Source organism: Morone saxatilis, unplaced genomic scaffold, assembly GCF_004916995.1.
Source record: "Morone saxatilis isolate NCDOM2014 unplaced genomic scaffold, NCSU_SB_2.0 Contig4, whole genome shotgun sequence".
In the NCBI taxonomy this organism is placed as follows: Eukaryota; Metazoa; Chordata; class Actinopteri; family Moronidae; genus Morone; species Morone saxatilis.
In genome coordinates, this window is record NW_023339984.1 from 10,066,372 (window position 1) to 10,088,521 (window position 22,150).

The 22,150-nt window shown below is 43.5% G+C and overlaps 2 protein-coding genes across 2 annotated transcripts in view; one reads left to right on the forward strand and one right to left on the reverse strand.

Moving 5' to 3' along the window:
• Positions 1 to 4,259: 4,259 nt before the first annotated feature.
• On the forward strand, positions 4,260 to 17,688 carry neurl4 (neuralized E3 ubiquitin protein ligase 4; the record flags this gene model as incomplete). The annotated part of the gene is given in 29 exon segments (XM_035675174.1): positions 4,260 to 4,786; positions 5,350 to 5,526; positions 5,528 to 5,617; positions 6,550 to 6,570; positions 6,572 to 6,641; positions 6,762 to 6,850; positions 6,950 to 7,022; positions 7,229 to 7,502; positions 7,865 to 8,046; positions 8,163 to 8,248; positions 8,365 to 8,527; positions 8,615 to 8,825; positions 9,309 to 9,385; positions 9,480 to 9,558; positions 9,762 to 9,931; positions 10,080 to 10,208; positions 10,780 to 10,925; positions 11,069 to 11,287; positions 12,039 to 12,137; positions 12,217 to 12,369; positions 12,454 to 12,621; positions 13,188 to 13,346; positions 13,544 to 13,723; positions 14,513 to 14,606; positions 14,700 to 14,807; positions 14,920 to 15,064; positions 15,358 to 15,470; positions 15,624 to 15,783; positions 15,902 to 17,688. Coding segments are annotated over 29 exon segments (4,367 nt in total), but the record flags the coding sequence as incomplete, so codon positions are not given.
• A 1,356-nt stretch (positions 17,689 to 19,044) lies between these two features.
• hdlbpb (high density lipoprotein binding protein b) overlaps positions 19,045 to 22,150 on the reverse strand; it is a 20,439-nt gene continuing 17,333 nt past the window's right edge. Inside the window, exons 25-27 of the mRNA XM_035675748.1 lie at positions 21,103 to 21,152; positions 19,666 to 19,781; positions 19,045 to 19,091 (exon numbers count right to left, since the gene is read on the reverse strand). Of these exons, the coding sequence (XP_035531641.1) occupies positions 19,045 to 19,091; positions 19,666 to 19,781; positions 21,103 to 21,152 (213 nt within the window). The remainder of the gene's footprint in view (positions 19,092 to 19,665; positions 19,782 to 21,102; positions 21,153 to 22,150) is intronic.

Sequence of the window (22,150 nt, forward strand, 5' to 3'; positions counted from 1 at the left end):
TCTCTTCTTCTCAAGTATGATCCCTCTCTGTCTCTCTCTTCTTCTCAGTGTGTGTATGTGTGTGTGTGTGTGTGTGTGTATCTGTGTGTATGTATGTGTGTGTATGTGTGTGTGTGTGTGTATCTGTGTGTGTCTGTGTCTGTATATCTGTGTGTGTGTGTGTGTCTGTCTGTGTGTGTGTGTCTGTGTGTGTGTGTCTGTGTGTGTGTCTGTATGTCTGTGTGTGTCTGTGTGTGTGTGTCTGTATATCTGTGTGTGTGTGTGTGTGTATGTGTTAATGAACAGAACCTGCAGTAAGTATAAAGCGGTGTGTTAGTCTGTAGGTGAGGAGCTGTTTGGGGCTCAGTTGTGTGTTGACACGGTGTTGCTGTGAGTCCCAACTAACGTGGTGAATGTATCTGCGGTTGGTTTTGTGTTGAAGGAGGTCTAACACGACTGCAGGGCTCGTACTGGGCTCTCGTAGTGAGATAAAGGCTGTGTGGACACAAACAGACACATACAAGTGCAGTGAGGGTGTCCTATGTGTTACTACTGGCTCTAATGCGATCTAAAGGTGCGCTGCTACTGTAACGCATGAGGAGTGTGACCACTAAAGCCTATAACTCATTAATATACACTCTTCCAGCTCATCACCAGTACCTGCTGGGTTTATCTCCACACTGATTCATCCAGATCCACATGTGATGTGTGCTTGTTGTATGTGGTGATTCATTTCTGCCAGTTTATAGTAAAGAGCTCCCTCCTTTCCCTCAGTGGGAATGTCAGTGTGGGTTTATTTTAACACCAGTAAACTCTCACCAAGATACGGGTTGATCTCTCTTCTTCCGTTCGGGATCCCATCGCCCGAATTGTCTCTTAAAGTTGAAGGTGTGTTTCCTAAAATATGTTATTGTCATGTGACCGGACGATGATTGATTAGCGTACATGAGTCCAGCTCTGTTGTTCAGTATGAAATTCTTCCATCCATAATGATATTCCCTCCGTTTCTGTAGCTTTCACACGACTGCTTATCTTCGGCTTGCACTCTGTGACTCAGGTCTCCCTCGTATCATATCAATGGCCGTGCACAGTGTTTACATTTTGCCTGTTATCGGCGTAGGAGGAGTGCTTGTCTGTTGTAATGGCCTCTGCAGAGTGCAACCCTGGGTTTGTCAACAACATGGCAGCTCTGGAGCCTGTGCCAGTGCCAACTGGGCCACATGCTCACCCTCTGAATGACAGTGTGTTCGGCCAAGACACGCAGTTATTGAGAAAATCTACCGTGATGAGACAAAAGCGGCCCGTGAGCCAGTAAAGCTAAACATGAGGTTTAATAGCACCTGCTGTACGTCAATGATTATCCATCCCTCATGGGGCTCTGAGCCGGACAGCAGCTCTCCTGAACTGCCTCATACTCCATCATGACATGCATTGCCTGTCTGAAAATCAATAGTTTTCCATCACAGAGCGCCCAGACTGGCATGACGGCCCATCCTCATCTACTAACATCCACCAAGCTACAGAGGATGTTAGCTGAGTGCAGACAGTTCACCCAGAGTGGGACACTGTCAGTGGTTGGTGGTAACATGTTGTGTGTATTAGCTGGAAATGTTTAATTTAAATTGTAGATGTCTGTATCATTTTAGGTCATTTGTAAAGAATAAAAGTCTAATCGTCTCTAATTCCAGCTTTTTCAGTGTTGTATGACAGTAAACTGAATATCTTTTGGTTTTGGATTGTTGGTTGGATGAAACAAGCTGTTTGAGGGGTTCTGAGAAATTGGGGTATTTTCTGTTTTATAGACTAAACTATTATTCGATTAATAGAGACAAAAATGCCAGATTGATTGTTAAAAATAGTTTTTTGCAGCCAATATTATCAATATGCTAATTGTATTATAATATTGTTCTGTTATTAGTTTTGTTGATATTAAACCTACTTTGGAAATGATCTTTCACACAGTCTATTCTAGCATTATCTTACTAACACTGTTGTCAAATTAGCTATGAAATGAAGGTATCAGTAAAAGTTTTTGTCAAAATCATTTCACTGTTTTAAACGGTGATTGCTGTTACGTTTCAGGTTGATTCAGAAATGTAGTTTATTATTGTGAGACTTCAGTTCACCTCTCCCCTGTACAGAACTGTGTGTGTGTGTGTGTGTGTGTGGTCTGTGAGACGAGAAGCTTTTCCCTCTCTGCATAGTCGTAGCAGTCTCCGGCTTTGCTTTTGATGCAATTAATTTTTCATTTCTTTAGAAAGCTGTCTAGCGGTCCTACTCGGCATGTATGGTTGTATCCTGTAGTTATTGGTCTTTGAACAGAGAGAGAGAAAGAGACTCTGAGGCAGACACCCACAGGCTGGCTGTTACATAAGTGAATGAGCAAGGGAAGGAGATGTCTGTCTCCTCCACACAGCGACCCGGTCAGGCTGAGTTACTTCTAAATCTGTTAACCCAGATACTCGGGCTTTCGTAGCACACTGCCTTACATAGCACCTGCCACGCAGCTGAGGAGGACACCACGGGAACAGACAACGGAGTGGAGGCAATGATTGCTGTTCTTTTTAAATGATATTGATCTCTGAGTAAATTCTCTTTTGTTTTTCTCTTTGGCACGGAGGTGAGCTGCAGAAAAACATCCCGAGAGCCAGCAGGACTTCAATGTTATGCTCAAGGTCACTTCATCCGGGTGGATTTCTGCCAGCTTACACTAGAGTCCTGTGGAGTGCCAGGGAAAAGAGGAAAGAGGAGATCGGTTGACGATTGATCCTAAAGCGTCGGAGTGCTTTTTGATCTGATTCTGAAGGAACAAACTTCATGGCTTTTTGTTTGATGTCATTCTGCGGGGGGCAGCAGGTGGAGCGCAGCGAGCCAGGAGATCACTCCTCAGTGGGATGACGTGGGTTCGTGCCCCTGTGTGTCGGAAAGCATCTGCTTGTGCCTCTAAGCGGGACGCTGAATGTCCACCAGCTGCACCGACTCCGCTCTGTAGCTGACACTGCACTCTGTCATCCTCATCATGGAGGCAAAAAAAAATAATAGAATTTACCCCTGGAGATCAATAAAGTATCACATTATCGGGAGCTTATGTTGAGTTTTGTGTTTCTGGGAAGGAATGGATATCGTGGGCTGCGTGTTACACGATATGATTCCAATGTCATGCAAAGACGGAAAGGAGTTTTGCAGTGAAACATTTGTTTTTCACGTCTTGAGTCGTCAATGGAAGGCACGATCACGGAGGTGACGCCTGCTTGCTTAAATATTGTTTGCTTTGTATGCGAGGGGTTTAATCATCACAGCTGGACCACATCTGTGTCTTCATGAGAGCGCTCAATTATTGTTTCTGTCACTATACAGTGGAAAGAAGAAAACATGATAAAGGAGGTAGGAGCGATAGCGACTGACAGCTGTCATCTGGAAACTCAAGTAGCTGGGGAATTATAATTCACTCCACTAAGATTTTCTACGCCTCAAATTCCAAAAAGTAGGAGAGGAAAAATCTGAGAGTATCTGCACACTGGTTGAAAGCTCCCAAATCTTTATTAACAGGGAAATGTTTCGACCCTACAGGTCCAGTCCTCTCATTTCGTGGTCAATCGACTATCAGTGTGGTGTTGATGTGACGTGAGCGAGATGTATTACTTTCCGTTTTTTTCTTTAATCTGTTTCTGCATCAGGTCTAAATATAGCAGGGGATGTGCACTCTACTTCTTTTCTGCATCAGTATATTTTTAAACCTCTCATCATGGAACTTGGATGCTGGTGCTACAGTCATGTGCGGTACATACCATTAGTTGGTTCTTGGAAGAGAGTACCACTAATGTTTTATATATTTATATATTTTGCCATCACATAGCTTAGTCTGTTCCCTTTGTGTCACTGCGTGTTCACACTGTCCTGCTTTGTTTTCAAAGGAGCTCTCCCTGAGCTACGTTCTCCACTGACAGGACGACTAAAAATAACAAGATGGATCATACGACAAGGCACACTTTGTTTTCCATAGATATCTACCTGCAGTTTTTAGCGCAGTGCTTCACTCTTTTAACATCACAGCACAGATGCTTCCACACTGTCAGAGTAACAGCTGCTGACAACTGTTTTCTTACTACTTCTTCTCTCTGGATCTGTTTCTGTAGTTTCCAGTGTCTCTAAATTTCATCAGCTCTATAAAAATTCACATCACAATCAGTAAAAATTGTCAAATGTAAGAAATAAGATCAGACTCTGGTAACAAGATGTGTCATTATTTGTCATTCATTAACTCTTTCCGGTTTCCCCTCAGGTGAACTCGTGGAGCGGTTCCATTGAGATTGGCGTGACTGCACTTGACCCTGCCGGGCTGGACTTCCCCAGCAGCGCCACAGGCCTTAAGGGCGGCTCCTGGATCGTGTCGGGCTGCTCGGTGCTACGCGACGGCCGCTCGGTCCTGGAGGAGTACGGCCGCGACCTCGACCAGCTAGCCGAGGGCGACCGGGTGGGCATTCAGCGTAGCTCTCGCGGGGAGCTCCACCTCTGGGTCAACGGGCAGGACTGCGGTGCGGCCGCGAGTGGCTTGCCACCCAAACTCTGGGCAGTGGTGGACCTGTACGGCAAGTGCACTCAAGTGACAGTGGTGAGCTGCGAGCCGCCGCCACCCTCTGCGGAGAAAGAGACAATAGAGCGGGAGGCGGAGGAGGAGGAGGATGAGGAGGAGGAGGAGGAGGAGGAAGAGGAAGGGTGGTGTTGCGGGTTCGGGAGGATGCCATGGATCACGGCCACTGAGAATGTGGCAGGGCAATGAATTGGAATGATGAATGGAGAGATGAGTGTAGGGGACTTTTGGTCCAGTCTGTCATTGTTTGTTTTTTCTACTAACTGCATTCGGGAATGTCGTTTCACTTTTACACTCTTCTCTCCATTCAGTGCCTGCAGCTTTAGCTGCAGGTCACAAGCACGAACCGACAAGTTCGCCCAACAACCTGGAGCCTGACACAGGTAAGAAAACCCTCCTTGCAATCACGTCGATGGGGATCGTTAGTCGGATGACGGCGTATTGGACACCTTCCTCTCCTCTCCCTCTCTCTCTCTCTCTCTTTCTCTCTCTCTCTCTCTCTCTTTTCACGTTCTAACGGGAGCCAGCTCTTTGACGTGTTCACAACGCAATAGTATCCTTTTTATCGCTTCTGAGGACGAGGGCGGAGGGGGAAGATGGTGGAGGAACGGGAGCGCTGCCGGGAGGAGGGGAAAATCACAGCGAACCGACTCCTCTTCCAGAAACGACCCCAGGGGGAAGCTGCAGCAGCAGCTGAGGGAGTGCTGTCAATAAGCGACAGTGGAATATCGGACAACAGGAGGGGAGTGGGAGTGAGGAGGAGGAGCTGGGAGGGACAGGTGGACAATACTAATAACAGTCCCGCTGTAAACGGAGGGTCGCCGGGGGTTGTGACAGTGGGCATGACCACCAACGACGCGCTGCTCTTCCACGAAGAAAATGTAGGCACACCTGATTTCAAACTGGGCAAGCAACAACAAGGGCGCGAGCGGAGGAGACCGCTGACGAAGTTCAATAAACGGCGTCGGTGATGGATCAAACCGGCCGCTCCGACACAACGAGATGTTTGAGGTGTTTAAAAATCACACAAACTCACTGCTGGATGTTGTTAGTAACTGATAATGGGAGAGGCAGCAAAGGAGCGCTTACGTCGGATACTGAATCAATAGCATATCACATATGTATCCTGACCAATAACAATAACAATGTATTTGAGAATTAGAGCTTTCAAATCGGGATTCTTTATTGATTAACCTATTAGTATTTTAAATTGATTCATTTTTAATTTAAAAGTCATGTTTTCATGCAAAAAGATGGAAAGAGATTTTTCCTGCTTTTCTTTGTTCTTTACATATTAAACTGAATATATCTTTGAGAGGTTTTGACTGATGAAAAAAACCATTTCAAGACATCACTTTGGACTTTGAGAAACTTGGAACAGTCTTTTCTTCCACCATTTTCTGACATTTTTATAGCCAAACATTCAATCTTTAATCACAAAATACTATGCAGCATTAATCAGCTAATTAAATAAATCATTAGTTGAATCCTTAACTGATATAATTAGTTTGTAGAATAGTTCCGAGAGTGATGGGAATGCAACATCTTCACATTTCTTGCCTTTTTCGACAAAGATATTACATTTTAAAATGTATAAAACAAGAAGAAAAATTCTCACATTTTGAGGCAGGTGGATCCAGTTAAATAATTTACATTTGTGCTTGATAAATGATTTATGAAACATTTCAGTCCATTGATTAAACTGCTTACAGCCGTTTAAGCGGCTGCCAGGAGATCATTAACAAAGAATAATTATTTGAAAAGAGTTTGCTCGTTAACGTCAATATGATTCGAATCAAAAAATGAAGGTACTTAATGGCCGGGAGCTTCCGCGTGATATTTCTCCACTCTGTGGCACAAGCAGAGAATATCTCTTATTTTAGCTGATGAATAATCAAAAAAATCGTTTAGAAATATATTAAAACGTTATTTCTGTTACACTTTCAGATCCGCATTGATTAAGCTTAGGTGGGAACAAGTGGTCAGGGTCAATAGAGATTTGGTGTGACCACACACCAATCCCCAACAAACCTGGACTTATCTGCCAACTATTGACTAAATCTGCGGCTCAGTAACACACACACACACACACACACACACACACACACACACACATACAGACATATAGAAAGTGTATTAAACAAAACATTCAGTGTTCAGTGTGAATGATTATTCTGGCTGTTTGTATCAGGTACAATCATGATGAGTGGCTGCGGGATACTGACCAATGGGAAAGGAACCCGCAGGGAATACTGTGAATTCAGCCTCGATGAACTTCAGGTTTGTGATCACACACACACACACATTTCTTTCTGCAATCTGCCATGCAAGTGTGTCTGCTTTTTATAATCTCCATCCACTCCTCTCATCCACGTTCAGGAGGGAGATCACATTGGATTGATGCGCAAAGCCAGTGGAGCGCTCCATTTCTACATCAATGGCATTGACCAAGGTGAGACCCTTCTTCATGAGGCCCCCTGCTGGGGGAGGGTGGGAAGTTGGTGGTTGCTGTGATATGATGGTGATTGTTATAAATGAGTGATTACGAAACACCCAACCAATCAGCTGCTTAGAGACTATCAGTAATGTCAACACGATATAAAGATGTGACTGAAGATCTAATACTTAAACTCCCAACCACTTGGTGTCATCCCCCAGGTGTTGCGGCAGCCCAGACCCCCGGCGTGGTCTACGGCGTGGTCGACCTCTACGGCATGGCTGTCAAAGTGACCATAGTCCACAACCACAACCACAGTGACCGCCTCAGACGCAATAACGCCATCATGAGGGCTCTATCGCCCGATGTCGGCCGGCCCAGGCCAGCTCTCTCCCTCACTCCAGACACAGAGGGACCCGACCGGCTGCTCTTCCACGCCAACTGTGGCCAGAAGGCCGCCATCATCAGTGACGGAAGGACGGCTCTGCGGCCACAGTGAGTCCACCTCCCCTCACCTCACCCCTGAATTTATTACAGCTGTTCTTTTTACTGATTTTTAGGTTGGTATCATTGAATTTAATGTTTTTATGTTAAGTATAAAAATTTATTTAACTGAACATTTCTATGTGTGGAAAATCTTCTATTATCTTGATTGTGCTCAAGTTTTAAAAGATTTAATACTTAAAAAGTCTTTTTAGGCGTTTGTTTAGGCGTGGTCGTATTATTCAATTAGTATTTTCATGAGTCTGGCAAAAATACCTACATTTGCACTGGAGGATGGGTAGAAACTGTTTACATGCAGCACTTCAAACATAACACATGGACACACTCATAAGTTTACACCACTGCTTTCACAGTGCGACTGATGACTTCAACCATGGCGTGGTCCTGAGCAGCCGGCCGCTGCGCTCCAACGAGGTGTTCCAGGTTCGCATCGACAAGATGGTGGACAAGTGGGCGGGCTCCATTGAAATCGGAGTCACAACGCACAACCCTGCATACCTGCAGCTGCCCTCCACCATGACCAACCTGCGCTCAGGTAGAATACAATAAATCTGCTGAGTGGAGATTTCTTTCAGTCTCAGTCCTTTCTGAGATACCTGATAACCTATAAATGATGTAATGAACAAAATCTTTGCTGTTGTTGTTTTCCAGGGACGTGGATGATGACGGGGAATGGCGTAATGCACAATGGAACAACAATACTGGACGAGTACGGACACAACCTGGACCGACTCAAGGTGAGTGAGATTTGTCTTCTATTACTCAGCTGACAGACACCCTCCGTCCTCCGTCCTCCTCCCACAACGCCGCTGACCTTTTGTTGTTTTAATAACGCTTATATTTCCTCTTGCAGGCTGGTGACACAGTAGGCGTTGTGCGGAAAGAAGATGGCAGCCTCCACTTCTTTGTAAACGGTGTGGCTCAGGGCCCGGCAGCCTGGAACGTCCCTCCCAGTGTCTATGCTGTGGTTGACCTCTACGGCCAGGCTGCTCAGGCCACCATCATGGACGACATGGGTGAGAGAGGGAGGAAGCTCCATTTTAAACAGTTTGGATGCTAAAAATAAAGATTCTACTTCTAACTATTTCCTCTCCTTTTGTTAGTGGACCTCCCTCCTCTCCCAGAGGACAGCTCAGAAGGCCCCACGGCCATGTCCCCCGGCAGCCCCTGCTCGGTAGGCGGGGCCAGCACAACCAACGACCTGCGTTTCCACCAGCTACACGGCACCAACGCCGTCATCACCAATGGGGGGCGCACCGCCCTGCGTCAGAACTGCCGCAGCGAGTTCAATGACGCTATTGTCATTTCCAACAGGTGATGAAACTAATTACAAACACATGTTAGTGGTTCATATCCATCTATGGATCACACACATTGAAGACAGTAAGCACACATAGTGAACAGCAGAAGCCCGGGAGGATCACACCTTAACAGCTGGTGTAAATCTTACTTATTATTCTGACACACATCAGCTTCTACATCAGTTCTGCCATCTGTGCTTCAGTTTTAACTTCAGTTACCTGCAGACGGCGACAGAAAGTAAGAAAGCAATCTCAGTTTTCTGTTAATTAAAGCTTATGTGGGACAGATTGACAACAACCCAGCAGAGTGTCAAGAGTTTAATCATGAAAGTGTCTTTAGAAATTCTTGAGCACTATACTGAGTAATTAGGACACATTCAAGGTTTTAGTTAAAGCCATCCACAACTAGTCAGTGTTATTAGTAATGTGGTTAAACAGCCAGATAAACCACTGGAAAAGGAACTTAATCTGGTTTGAACTTGTTCCCTCCTTGTAGGTGCCTTCGAGATGGAGAGTTGTTTGAAATCATTATTCAGAAGATGGTGGACCGCTGGTCGGGTTCAATAGAAGCAGGTGAGGTGTTTTCTGTGTTACCAAACATTTGTATCTATACAGCATTTTAGTCATTATATTTAAACCTTTTATTCTCCCCTCTCTGTGTGTGCAGGAGTGACGGCCATCAGGCCAGACGAACTTGAGTTTCCCAACACTATGACCGATATCGACTATGACACCTGGATGCTCAGGTAGAACACTGTGAACATGAAGACTCAAAAGATGTATAACTGTTTAAAACAAACTCTGATACAGAAATAAACTTTCCCTTTTTTAGGTTATTTTTCTGTGATTATTGAAAGAAGTGAGCTACATAAAAAATGTATGTATTACAAAACAGACACATATAGTTTAAATCATCAATTAAAAACCTTTTCCTTTCCTTCTCTCGCAGTGGAACAGCCATCATGCAGGATGGCAACACGATGCGCAACAACTACGGTTGTGACCTGGACTCTCTGACCACAGGGTCACGGATCGGCATGATGCGCTCAGCCAGCGGCGACCTCCATTATTACATCAACGGCGTAGACCAAGGTGTCGCCTGCTCCGGCCTGCCACCAGGTAAAGGAGTAGTTAATAGAAATCAGAATTAGGACTCTGCTGCAGCACAGATACGGCTGAAATACCGCTGTCTTGAGTTAGGAGTTTGATGTGATGACCCAATACAATACAATCCATGTCTCTCTCTCGCCGGCTCTCTCTCTTTCAGAGGTGTACGCTGTGATCGACCTGTATGGTCAGTGTGTTCAGGTGTCCATCACCAGCTCGTCAGGCCCGCTTGACAACAGCCTCTGTACCAGCAACATCACTGAGAAGAGCTTCCCCATCCACTCACCAGGTACACATCAGGGACCCAACTCAGGTCTGGAAAGCCATGAAAAGCATTAAAGGACCAGTGTGTAGGCTTTAGTGGCATCTAGCGGTGTTATTGCAGATCGCAACTCCCTCACTTCACTCACTCTTTCTAACAATTAAGGAGAAACTATTGTAGCTGTTCTGGGCTACAGTAGAATCATGACAGACTTTGTGGAAAGTGACCCACGGTGTCTGTAGATATAAAAGGCTCCTTTATGGTAACGAAAACACATAGTTATGAATATTATATTCCAATTTCTGCCAGTAGATCCTCCTAAATTGTTACACACTGGAACTTTAAAGAAATTAAAGTCTGATTTTTTTGGAAATTTTGTGAATGTTTAGTGAGATAATTTCTTTATATAGTTGGTTTTCTACAAACATAACATTTTCTTCCATTCAGTTGTATTGAATTCTACAAATGGAAAATAAAGCTAAAGAGTAGAAAGGGAGTAAAAGATGAGATATATTACATATCAATTGCACTCAAAGTCCCATCTCCATTTTTCCACTGTCTGTGTGTGTGTGTGTGTGTGGTGTGTGTGTGTGTGTAGTAGCAGGTGTTGCCCACCGGCTCCACAGTAAACACGGTAAGAACGTGGTGCTGCTCGGTGAGGGCTGCCAGGCCGTCCGCGTAGGAGGTTACGCTCACGGCATCGTGTTCAGTGCGAAGGAGCTGAAAGCAGACGAGCTGTTTGAGGTAAAGTAGGGCTGAACATAAACTTGCTGTTTATTGTTGTCACTTTTAAAATAATGTGCACATAAACCTCGTAAATGCTGCTATCTGCGTATATGGAAACAAAATATTTTCTCTCTTTCCTGATGCCTCTCTGCCCTCTGCAGGTGAGGATTGATGAAGTGGATGAGCAGTGGTGCGGTTCCCTGCATATCGGTCTGACCACACTGGCACCCCTGGAGCTGCCGTCATGCCCGCTGTCAGGTCTCTCCCCCTCCCTCCCGCAGCTCCGCACCAAGGTCACCTGGCTGCTCTGCGGCTCTGAGGTCCGTCGCAACGGTGTGCTGCAGCGCCAGAACTACTGCTGCTCACTGGACCGGCTGACGGTAAGCTCGCACCTCCCTGCTCTGTGAGGAAAATCACTTCGCTCTGGTTTTGGCAGCCCTTCGTGGACACTGTTAGATTTACAGTCTGTTCAGAATGAGTTGCTTAAAGCACAGTTAGATCTGGTTAGAGGTCATATCAAAGACCTTTACACCCTCAATAATGTCGTCTTCTGTCTCAGATTCATTGTCCCTCTGAGTGCTTCAAAGCCCTGATTAAGGATTAAAGACGTTATCACAGCTTTGAGATTGTCGCAAACTGCCAGAGAAGCTTAACAGAAATCTGTATTGATCAGTATCTTCATCTTCTCACTTCAAAAATATCCCTTCTTTTTATGTAATCTCTCTTATTCTGTAACCATACTTTAATTCTTCTCCTTTTATCTTTTTGACTTTGTTATCATTTAGAACTGTTATCACTTTAGCACTTAGCAGCAGTAGGATCAGATTATATTTAACAGTTCACAGGGAGAAATGTGGTAGTTTAACACAAAACTATTATTTAATATTGACCTCAAGGCAACAAAGGCCGTGGACACACAGAACTGAATCCTGAAGATGATTAGTGTCATCCATCAAGTTCAATGATTTAACTATTCTTTTTGTTCAACTACAGGTGATGGATGATACTCTGTGGTTGCCAGATATTTGCATAAAGTCAATTAAACCCAATTAAATCAGTAACAGGTTAATAATTCTGTCAGATATTGTGCTCATTATTGATTGATCTTCACTGAATATGACTGTTGTTTAGGTTGGGAACCGCGTAGGTGTGAAGAGGCGCAGTGACGACACCATGCACATCTTCATCGATGGAGAAGACATGGGACCTGCAGCGACTGCAGTAGCCAAGGTACGCGCACACATGCACGCACACACACAGCCTCTCAGCCCCACGCCGCCATTCACCACCTCTCTCTGGCTCCTCGCAGAATGTGTATGCAGTGTTGGACCTATACGGGCGGATAACAGCGGTGTCCATCGTGAGCTCTTCGCTGATGGAGGACATGGAAAGCATCAAGGCGCCCTCGCTGTCCTCGGACAGCTGCAGCGAAGGAGAGGAGGACAGCACCCCCGTCAGAGAGGTAGGAGGCTAAAGAGAGGAGGGCGCCGGCACATTAAAAGAGCCTGCAACTCAGACTCGTCACGTCACCTCTTGTCACCTCCAGGTCGAGACTGAGCCGTGCGCGCTGGTGCCCACCATCATGGCGTTCCTGGAGAACCACGGCAAAAACATCCAGCTGTCCAATCAGAATCTGACGGCTGCCAGAGTATCCAGTTACAACCAAGGCCTGCTGGTCACCGCCCAGCCGCTTGCTCGCCAGCAGCTGTTCCAGGTAACTTTACCGTACGGTTTGGTGTCTATGTGGTACGAGGGGCTCAGTTCCTTCATCTGAATAACTTGAGTTTGAAATAAAAAGCTGGCAGTCTTTACATAATGCTCCATGTTAAATGAGGTCCTTGTTTGACCTGTTTTGTTATAATATTACCAGGAATTTGTTGAAAATAGCATAAATATCAGTTGAATTACAATTATTATATTAAGTTAAATTATATTTTTGATACATATTATTAAATTGCATTGTCTGCTATCTTCAGTTTGTTCAATTATCATACAGTGTGAAACCTGTGATAATGGGAAGGTCAGGACTTTACAATGTGTAGAGCATACAGCACCTTTTATCCTTAGATCCTCAATTTGGAAGCAGAAAAAGTTCCAAAAAGAAAATCTTAAACAAGAAAAGAAGGTAGATAAGAAGTAATAGTAGTATTAAAGAGGATGTCACACAAACCTAAATTCAGCAGGATAATAAAAAACTTAAAATGAAATTACCAAATACAAAGACCTTGTATTTAAGCTGCGACCGCTCCAGTCTGTCAACATCCTCTCTTTGCTCACCAGTTTCAGATCGACCGTCTGAACCCGTCATGGACGTCGTCGCTGTCGTTAGGCGTGATAGGTCACTCCCCCGACCGGCTCAACTTCCCCTCCACAGCGTGTTGTCTCAAACGCTCTGCCTGGCTGCTGCAGAGAGACTCCGTCTTCCACAACTCCCTAAAGGTACACGCGCACCTAAACACACACAATCTGTCTGCCGTGTTTGTCTATTGATTTTTGTCTCACAAGACGAACTGAGTGTGTTCGCGCTGACATTGGCCTCGTTGCCTGATTGATTGATCTTTTCTCATTTTTGTCTCCCTCGCTTCCTGCCCCTCTTCTTTCACCATCGTCTCTCCTCTCTTTTCCTTTCTCCTCAGATATGTGAGAACTATGGTCCTAACCTGGACACTTGTCCGGAGGGGACGGTGTTGGGTCTGCTGGTGGACGCCAACAGTTGTCTCCACCTCTACGTCAACGGCATGGACCAGGGTGTGGCGGCGCAGGACATTCCTTCGCCCTGCTACCTGTTCATCGACCTCTACGGCCAGTGTGAACAGGTCAGCGCTACAGACACATACGTACTCCACTTCAGTCAGCTGGCCTCGTACTGTATGAGGACCTTGACTCAAAACCCTGTTATTGTGTTTTATAAATCTTAATTACAAAACAACGTAACTCCTTTAATAACTTTATCTTAGATGTCCCTATTCACTGTCCCCTCAACGTCAGGGTCTTGATAAGCTGTTTTAGATTTGGTTTTTATTGCTGTTGTTGTTTTATTTATTTATTTTGAATAAACTTTCATTAGTCCATAGTCACAAGTTATGCTAGAGTTAGACTAGATTAAGAAAGTAATACATAGATAAATATTGTGTAAATCTTACAATAGTTTGGCTTTTTCCTTAACAATTTATATTTGTGAATATATATATATAATTTGGTCAAAATAATAAGAAAATTAATCACTTCTGCTTTTTAATATTAGCTTGAATAAGAACAAGTCTAAATGTCATTAGACTCACCAACAGTGATCAACAGGAGTGGTTTATTTTTTATTTTTACGTCTATAAAATGTATAAAAAACCAGGAAAACATCTTCAGCTTGTTCTATTAACAGTCCAGAACTAAAAAATGTCCAGTTTACAATCAAATAAAGCAGAGAAAAGCATTAAATCATCACATTTGAGATGCTGGAACCAACATGTTTTCAAAAACAAAATAATGTTGGCATCACAATTTTCTAGCACTTTACTCACATTCACTGTCAATTAAAAATTATTTCAGCACTGCCATCACTATGAACCAAATCCTAAGATATGCTAATGAATGTTGTCTCATCATGGCAGGTTACTATAGTAACAAACAATGTGCCAGCTGTGGGCGGAGAGAGTGGTGAGACCCGTTGTCAGGGCGACATGGAGAAGGCAGACATGGTTGACGGTAAGAACATCGATGGTTACTGTTCATCTCTTCTTTTAGCTTCTGTTCAGTGTTTTAAGTTTTACCTGTTTATCTGTCGCCGTGTTTTTACAGGAATCAAAGAGAGTGTGTGCTGGACGCCCCCTCCAGAGGTTAACCCCAACAAGACCTGCGAGTACCAGGCGCTGTGCTCACGCTTCAAGGACCTGCTCACGTTACCAGGTGAGTTTTATTCCAGCCTCCCCACCACAATCTCTCCCTCCCTCTCTCTCTCTCTCTAATCTAAAATCACTTAACAACTGTGATCTCTGTCTTCTCCACCGCCGTCCGTAAGATGGCTATTTCAACGAAGACGCAAAGTACAACCTGTGCTACTGTGAGTCCTGCCACAAGCTTCGGGGTGACGAGGCTTATTACAAGAGAGGAGAGCCGCCCCGGGACTACGCCCTGCCCTTCGGATGGTGCCGCTTCGCCCTCAGGTGAGAGGACAAACTCTCAGTCAGATACACGTTAGAGCAGTAAGGTGCTCTAACTGAGGTCACTCAGCACCAGGGTGAAAGTTTATTAAAATGACTGAACACACCTTTAATTTTCAGAGACTTATAGATGACGCTAGGAGAGAATAACATAAGTTGTGTAGTAATTCTTAGTTGTAGAAGTCTTTTCAGTGTTTTACTTCCCAAAATGCAACGCTGATTTATTTATTCTTACAATAATATTAAACTAAAAGGAAGAATGTGTGTCTATAAATGCACGTATCCTCTATGTGCAGGATCAAACCCCACTGTGAGGTTTCTAACGCACTGAAGAAGTGGCACATCGCGTACCACGGCACCAGTGTAGGAGCCCTGCGACGCACGCTGGACCACAGCCAGCTGCTGCCTGGTAGGAGAATCACTCATTCATCTTTTAATCAGAAAAGTTAAGACCACAGCCGTCTTAAGAAACCTTTTGATCCACTGAAATTCTCCCCAGAAGCAGAAGAGAGAACTTCTAAAACAAAATACCTGAACTGTGAATGTAATTTCGTTGTCGCAGGGACGTCGTCCATCTTCTCGGTGTCCCCGGTGAAGGCAGAGGGTCCTAATGGCTACAGTGAGCCAGATGAGAACAGCGCCCCCGGGAGGGAGGTTCCCAGAGTGAGGCTCTCCCCCACTATGCGCTACTCCGGCATGGAGATCTTTGCCCCCAAAGTGCAGTAAGTCCACCTGGTTCACAAAATCACTACACCTGTTTTTATGTTTGCCTTTATTGGACTTTATATCGGAGCGCTGACAAGAAGGGGCATTTTACTGACTCTGCTTCTCCTCTTGCAGATTTCAGGACCCCCGTTCTCACCGCTGCCACCAGGCTCAGGTGGGCTTCCAGGTGTGCGTGCGTCCCGGCTCCTACAAGGTGGGACCCCAGACGCTCAACCACAGCGAGCCCCTGGACCCTCGCTTCAGCAACTCAGAGATCGAGTGGATCACCAAGGAGCAGGGCGGCACGCTCCTCTACGGACTGCTCATCCGGGTCGAGTGAAAAAGGGAGCGACGAGGGAGGCAATCGGGTGGAAGTGGGGGGAGGGTCTGCGTGGGCCACTCCTCGTACTTTTAATAAACTGACAACCAAATCCAACCCCTGCCTTGAGCGAGAGACTCCTCTGGAATCCAGCTGTTCCTACTGTGGATTGTTGACAATTCAGCATTATTGATTTGTTCTGTTTATTTTGTTTTTTGTTTTGTTTTTGTTTTTTGGTTGTTTGCTCTTGGACTCTTTTATTGGCCGGGGGCTACGGCGGTTTCAAAGAAGAACAGACACTGCCTGCACTTTATGTTTCGGACACTCGTGGGCGATTTTTAAAACTAACTTCTCATCGACACGACACCTTAGTTCATTTGCTACAGTTGTTGTTTTTTTGTTTTTTGCCACGTTTTTTGTTCTCATTCTTCCCGACATACTTGCACCGTCACAAACAGCTTTTTTTTCTTTATTTTGCACTTATTTTAACACTTAATCATCTCCGCTCTGGTCAGTGTTTTATTTTGGGAGGAGCTGTCCCCTGCCAACCTGCACGTTAACGGACTGTCACCTAAAAAAAAAAGACGAGAGAGACGTGGGTCAAAAAAACAAAACAAAAAAAAAGAGTGACAATGTTTTCAAAAAATGTTTAAAAAAAAAAACAGAAAGACACTTGAATCTGAGAATGAACCCAAGAGTGTGTTGTGATTGTGACTTCTTTAGGGAGAAGATTTTAAAACTGGAGGAAGAAAAAACTGTTTACACATGTACCACTGTATGTTGCTGTCCTCTTCGTGTCTCCACGTTAGCAGTCTGGCTACTTTATCAGTCCTCTTTGCATTTCTGTTCTTGGCCCCGGCGTCACTTCTGAAAACATTCACAGGCTTTGCACTGTGGAGGGAAACTGGAAGGTTTTACAGAAAAATGGACCTCTAGAAAACAAAAACAAAACAACCTCCTGCACCTGTTGGGAAGCTAAACATTGTGTATTAGATAATGGATGGTAACTTATGCTCCAGCCTTACAGCTTGTATGTTACAACTGAGAGGATCCATCATGAGATATTTAAATATATATATTTACTTGTAGACTTGATAGGTTTTCATACAGGAAAAGGGGGGAAAAATGAGAAGCTGTACATTTTGGGAAATTAGCTTTTTTTCTTTTTAACCCAGAGTTAAAGTTAACACTAATCTCATGAAGCTACTGCCAGCAGCTCGCTAACTTAGCTTAGCATGAAGACTGGAAACATGGAGAAAGCAGCAAATCATCCCCCTATCAGCACCTCTACAGCTCACTCATTATTAAACATGTATCTCGTTTGTTTAATCCGTACAAAATCTAAATTGTAGTAAAGTTCGTCCTTTTATAGGGGGGTTATTTCTTGGCTAGGACCAGTTGCTAGGCAGCCAGTGGAGACTCTGTCGGACGCCTGGCAACCAAGAAGTAGTTTCGGCCAAGAAAACGTTCGTAGTGGATTCGTTCGTAGATTTTACAGTTTTTATTGTACAGATTAAACAAAGGAGATATATGCTTCAGAGGTGCTACACTGTAAAAACCTAAAAAATTGTTGAAACTGATTGATAATTAACATTTTAATTAACACTAACTCAGTTTTGTGAGGTAGAAACATTCTTGATGAAGCAGCTTTTATTAGGGACTTTAGTTGACTGACTTTTCTAATCTTTACTTGTACTGTGAAAACAATCCGTTGTAAAAAGTCTAATCAAAAATGTTTCACTTACAAAACTAAGTTAGTTTCGCTTAAAATTTCCAGTAAAAGCTGCTTAATCAAGAATGTTTTTAACTTCCAAAATTAAGTAAGTGTTACTTAAAATAACTTAGTTTCCTGGCTGTGTTGTGTTAGCATACAGCTATGGATCAATGGTATCAGTCTCATGTAGCAAACTCAGCAAGAAAGCAAATTTCCCAAACTGACCTTTTTTTTTTTTTTTTTTAAATGTGGTTAAATGGACTGAAGCCAAAATGTTTAAGTGGTTTTCCAGATCACTCCCGCTGTCTTGCACCCCTCCCCTCCCCCCTCCCTCCATCGTTTACTCTGGATCCACTCTGATCTATCCACCCATCATGTCTGACCATGTTTACCTGGCAGGACCTCCAGAGCCAACAGCGAGGAGATTCGAGGTCAGCAGGACGAGTCGCCTGCATCCCCCCTCCTCCCCGACCTACGCTGGTGTTTACATGCGAATGTTATTCATTAGGGCTCTCTTATTTCAAATAACACCGATTTACATTTGTCAAATGTTTATACAAGGGTTTTATTTAATCCAAAACATCTGCCTAATGGTTGATTGTATGTGAACAGCTTTCCAAAGCGTATCTTTGTTTTCTTTTTTTCACCGTTCTCGATCCTGTTGCCAATTTGATGAACCTGCTACAGAACATGAAACCCCAACATTTTCCAAGGCACAGTTTTAATGAGTCAAACTCAGAAAGTATAATTAAAAGAAGCTCAGTCACCTTCTAAGAGCAGCTGTGATCTGACTGATGGAAGATCTACGGGGTTTGGCAAAGGAAAAACTTCCAATCAAAAATGTGAAAAATATTATTATATGGGTTATTTATGGCCCAGTGCTGCTTTGTACAATTTAATTTGTATTATTTTTGTTTTTTTGTTTTCTGTATGTTGCGTTGTACAGGCTGTTACATAACAAATCATATCTTCCTGATTTATAAAAAATAAAAATAAACTGACAGACAGTATGCACAGAAGGATGGTTAATGTTTGTTTGTTTGTGCTGTTGAAAACAAAAAGATGTCATGAAGAAAAGACAAAATCTACGGTTGCTTTTGGTTCCTTTTTTTTCAAATTTTATTTAGAGTAGGAAAAAAAGTCCGGTCACTGACATGTTATTGCAGTGTTGCATACTTACTCAATCACACCTTTTCCAAAATGCTGTAGACTAATTACTCATTAAGGCCAATAGTGGGTTTTTTTTCATAGCTTTTTACAGAAATAGTGGCTGCTTCGGGGGCAGCTCTGTCCTGCCATTAAAGAACAGACACACATGATGAAATTTACAAAAATGCAGAGACTCGAATAGTTCAACAACTAAAAATAGACACTAGTTTGCTGTCCCACAAACATAAATGATGATGCCATACAGTACAATGATGTACCGCTGACAGACAGTGATCTGCTGTATGATCCTGTTGGGTTGCATAGTTGGTTATGTTTTACTAATCAGCTTTAAAAGAGTCATTTCTGCACCAGCTTTCACTTTTAATGTTGGACCCTGAGTTTTATTTGTTATGTACGCGTAGCGCTGTCAATCTGGTCCCGAGCTCTTCCTGGCCCCATCAAATAGTTTGACATTTTGAGAAATATTCACTTTCTGTCTCAATATCAATCTCCTGTCCGCACAATGAGTAACGGATGTAAAGTTACGTGGGTAGCTTAGCTTAGCATCTAGACTGGAAGCAACATGAAACAGGTAGCCCCATCTGTGACCCCCGCACTACATACGGTCACAGTGCTCTCTACGCAAACCTTAAAAGGACCAGTGTGTAGNNNTCTAGCAGTGACGTTGCAGATTGCAACTAACTGAATACCGCTCACGTCTGTGTTTGACGACCTGGGACTGAGAGCGGCTGTGAGGTGTGCAGGACAAACTGTGGTTGCTGTGAAACTTCTGTAGAAACTTGGCGGACTTAATGAAGGGCGACCCGCTGCATCTGAGTATAAAACCAGCTCATTCTAAGGTAACGAAAACACAAAAATTCTTATTTTCAGGTGATTAAACATTAATGAAAACATACAATCAATATAATATTCCATTTCTGACGATAGACTCCTAAATGTTTCACACTGGACCTTTAAAGAAGAAGAAAAGTCTCATCCAACTGTCTCCGTTGGTTGTTGTTCTGTGTACGGATTGAATGAACGACGTATAACTTGTCAATTACTTTGTGTTAGAGGTGTATTCTCAGTCTTTATGCTAAGCTAAGCTAATCACCTCCTGGCTCCACAGTCTTCTTTTAACTTTCAGACAGAAAGCAAATGAGTGAATTTCTCAAACTGCCTAACCATTCCTTTAAGACTCCCGGCACGAGGAAGCTTTGATTGAACTGACTGAAATCTGGGCCAACTGTACGGTTCAGCAACAGGATACGTGTCGCTTTAAGTCTCCAAACTGGGAAAAGGAAAAGGGGGCAACAAAGATTTATGCTACAAAATATCACTAAACACACGCTGAAGCACTTAATAAAACCAAAGTGCAGCTCTTGATACTAAGTAATTTTTTTTGGGGGGGAGGGGGCTTGATTTTAAGCAGCATTGTGTGGATGTCGACAGAAAGAAATAATCAAGTGTTAATGACGAGCTGAGAGGGTAAAAACCTCTAAATGAGCTCTGAGAAGAGAGACAAACGGACAAAGACAATGTAAAAGTTTGGTTCAGCTTCATTCAAATATACATCTTAACTTGCGCACACACACACATACACACATACACACATACATACATACATACAGTCTTCCAAATATGCCAAAAACCAACAACAAAAGAAATCCCACAGTTTAAAAAAATAGCGAAAAAGTTCTTTGTACACTTACACACAATAACTGTTAACATGTGCCCGAACCCTGACGTACAGCATTCACTCCCAAACATAAGGTTGTAAGCATCAAGCTACAGTGGGTGCTTTTATAAAAACGCATGATCACAGTAGTTCTAATAAAATGGCTCCTTTTTTTTTCTGAATAAATAAAACAAGTTGTGACAAAAACAAACCTTCATTACAAACAATCGGCGCAGAGCTTCCAACATCTTTTGAGTCAAACATGATTTTTTTTAAAGAAGAACGTTCAGCGAGTCGACTACAGCAGCTGTTTTTTGCTCCCAGCTCCGACATAAATAAAAAGTGGATCTACAAACACTTGTGGGTTAAAAAACCTCTCCTGAACCCACTAACACACACACACACACACACACACCACAACACACACACACATATTTTTTATTATAAATTTTATAGGGGAGCTCCCCATTGCCTACCTGCCTGCAACCACATTAGTGACTGGAAAGGTGAGCCAACACAGAACCTCCTTGTAAAAAACACAGGAAAAAACTTTAAAAGATGTCATTGTTTACAAACTTTTCTTGCACAGTAAAACTCCCCTCTTCTTCTTCTTTTTTTTGAGCTTAAAAATCCAAGACCACCTCCCTGAAAGCGCCTCGCTTCAGGTGTCCGAGGATATCTCCCCCCCCCCCACTTCTCTCATTCGGCAGACTTCGAAGAGTTTAAACATTTCTGGATATACTGCAGTGAGGGGGATAGTTTTGATTTTGGGAGGAGAGTTTGGTCAGTCAGAAGGTGGATAAAATGAAGAGGGGACAGTTTTTTGTGAAATATTTCAGAGCGAGGACCAGGCAGAAGTGGTGCAACCCGAGAGGCCAGAGCGGGACAGCAAAATATGAAGAGAGCACTCGATGTTCTTTTTTCTCTATCTCTAGGGGGGAGAAGGAGGAGGTGAAGGTACTTAAGAGGAAAGACAGTTTGAGAGAAAAAAAAGAGCAAGGGGATAGGTATCTCCCAGAATTCACTGTGGCTGGTTGTGGGAGGACAGTTAGGTTTACAGAGAAAGGAGAGACAAAGAGAGGTTCGCTAACGAGGAAGAGGAGGAGGGGAAGGAAGGCGAGCATGCAATTTGATTAGAGATTCGTTTTGTCTATCATATCTACATTTACAATTAAGAGAGCGTTTTTTTTTTTTTTTTTTTTTTTTATGTTTTCCATCCAGGATGAAGCGGCTTCAGAAGAACTTCTTGGGGCCCCAGTGCAAGACGTTTGGCTTTCGGGCGCACACCTGTCCCTGTGAACGTAGGGAAATCTCTGCCACTGGCTCATGTCAGGGAGCCTGGAACAAACACACACAACATGTTTTGACAAACTGCACTAATTAACCTGGATGAAACAAAGACACTAAATAATTAGAAAATGGCATCTTTCTGGAAACATTAATTTTTTAAAAACTCCCATATCTTTAAAAACTTCATCTACATCTTCCGCTCTTTCCAGCAGTGATTCAGAATTAAATCGTCTC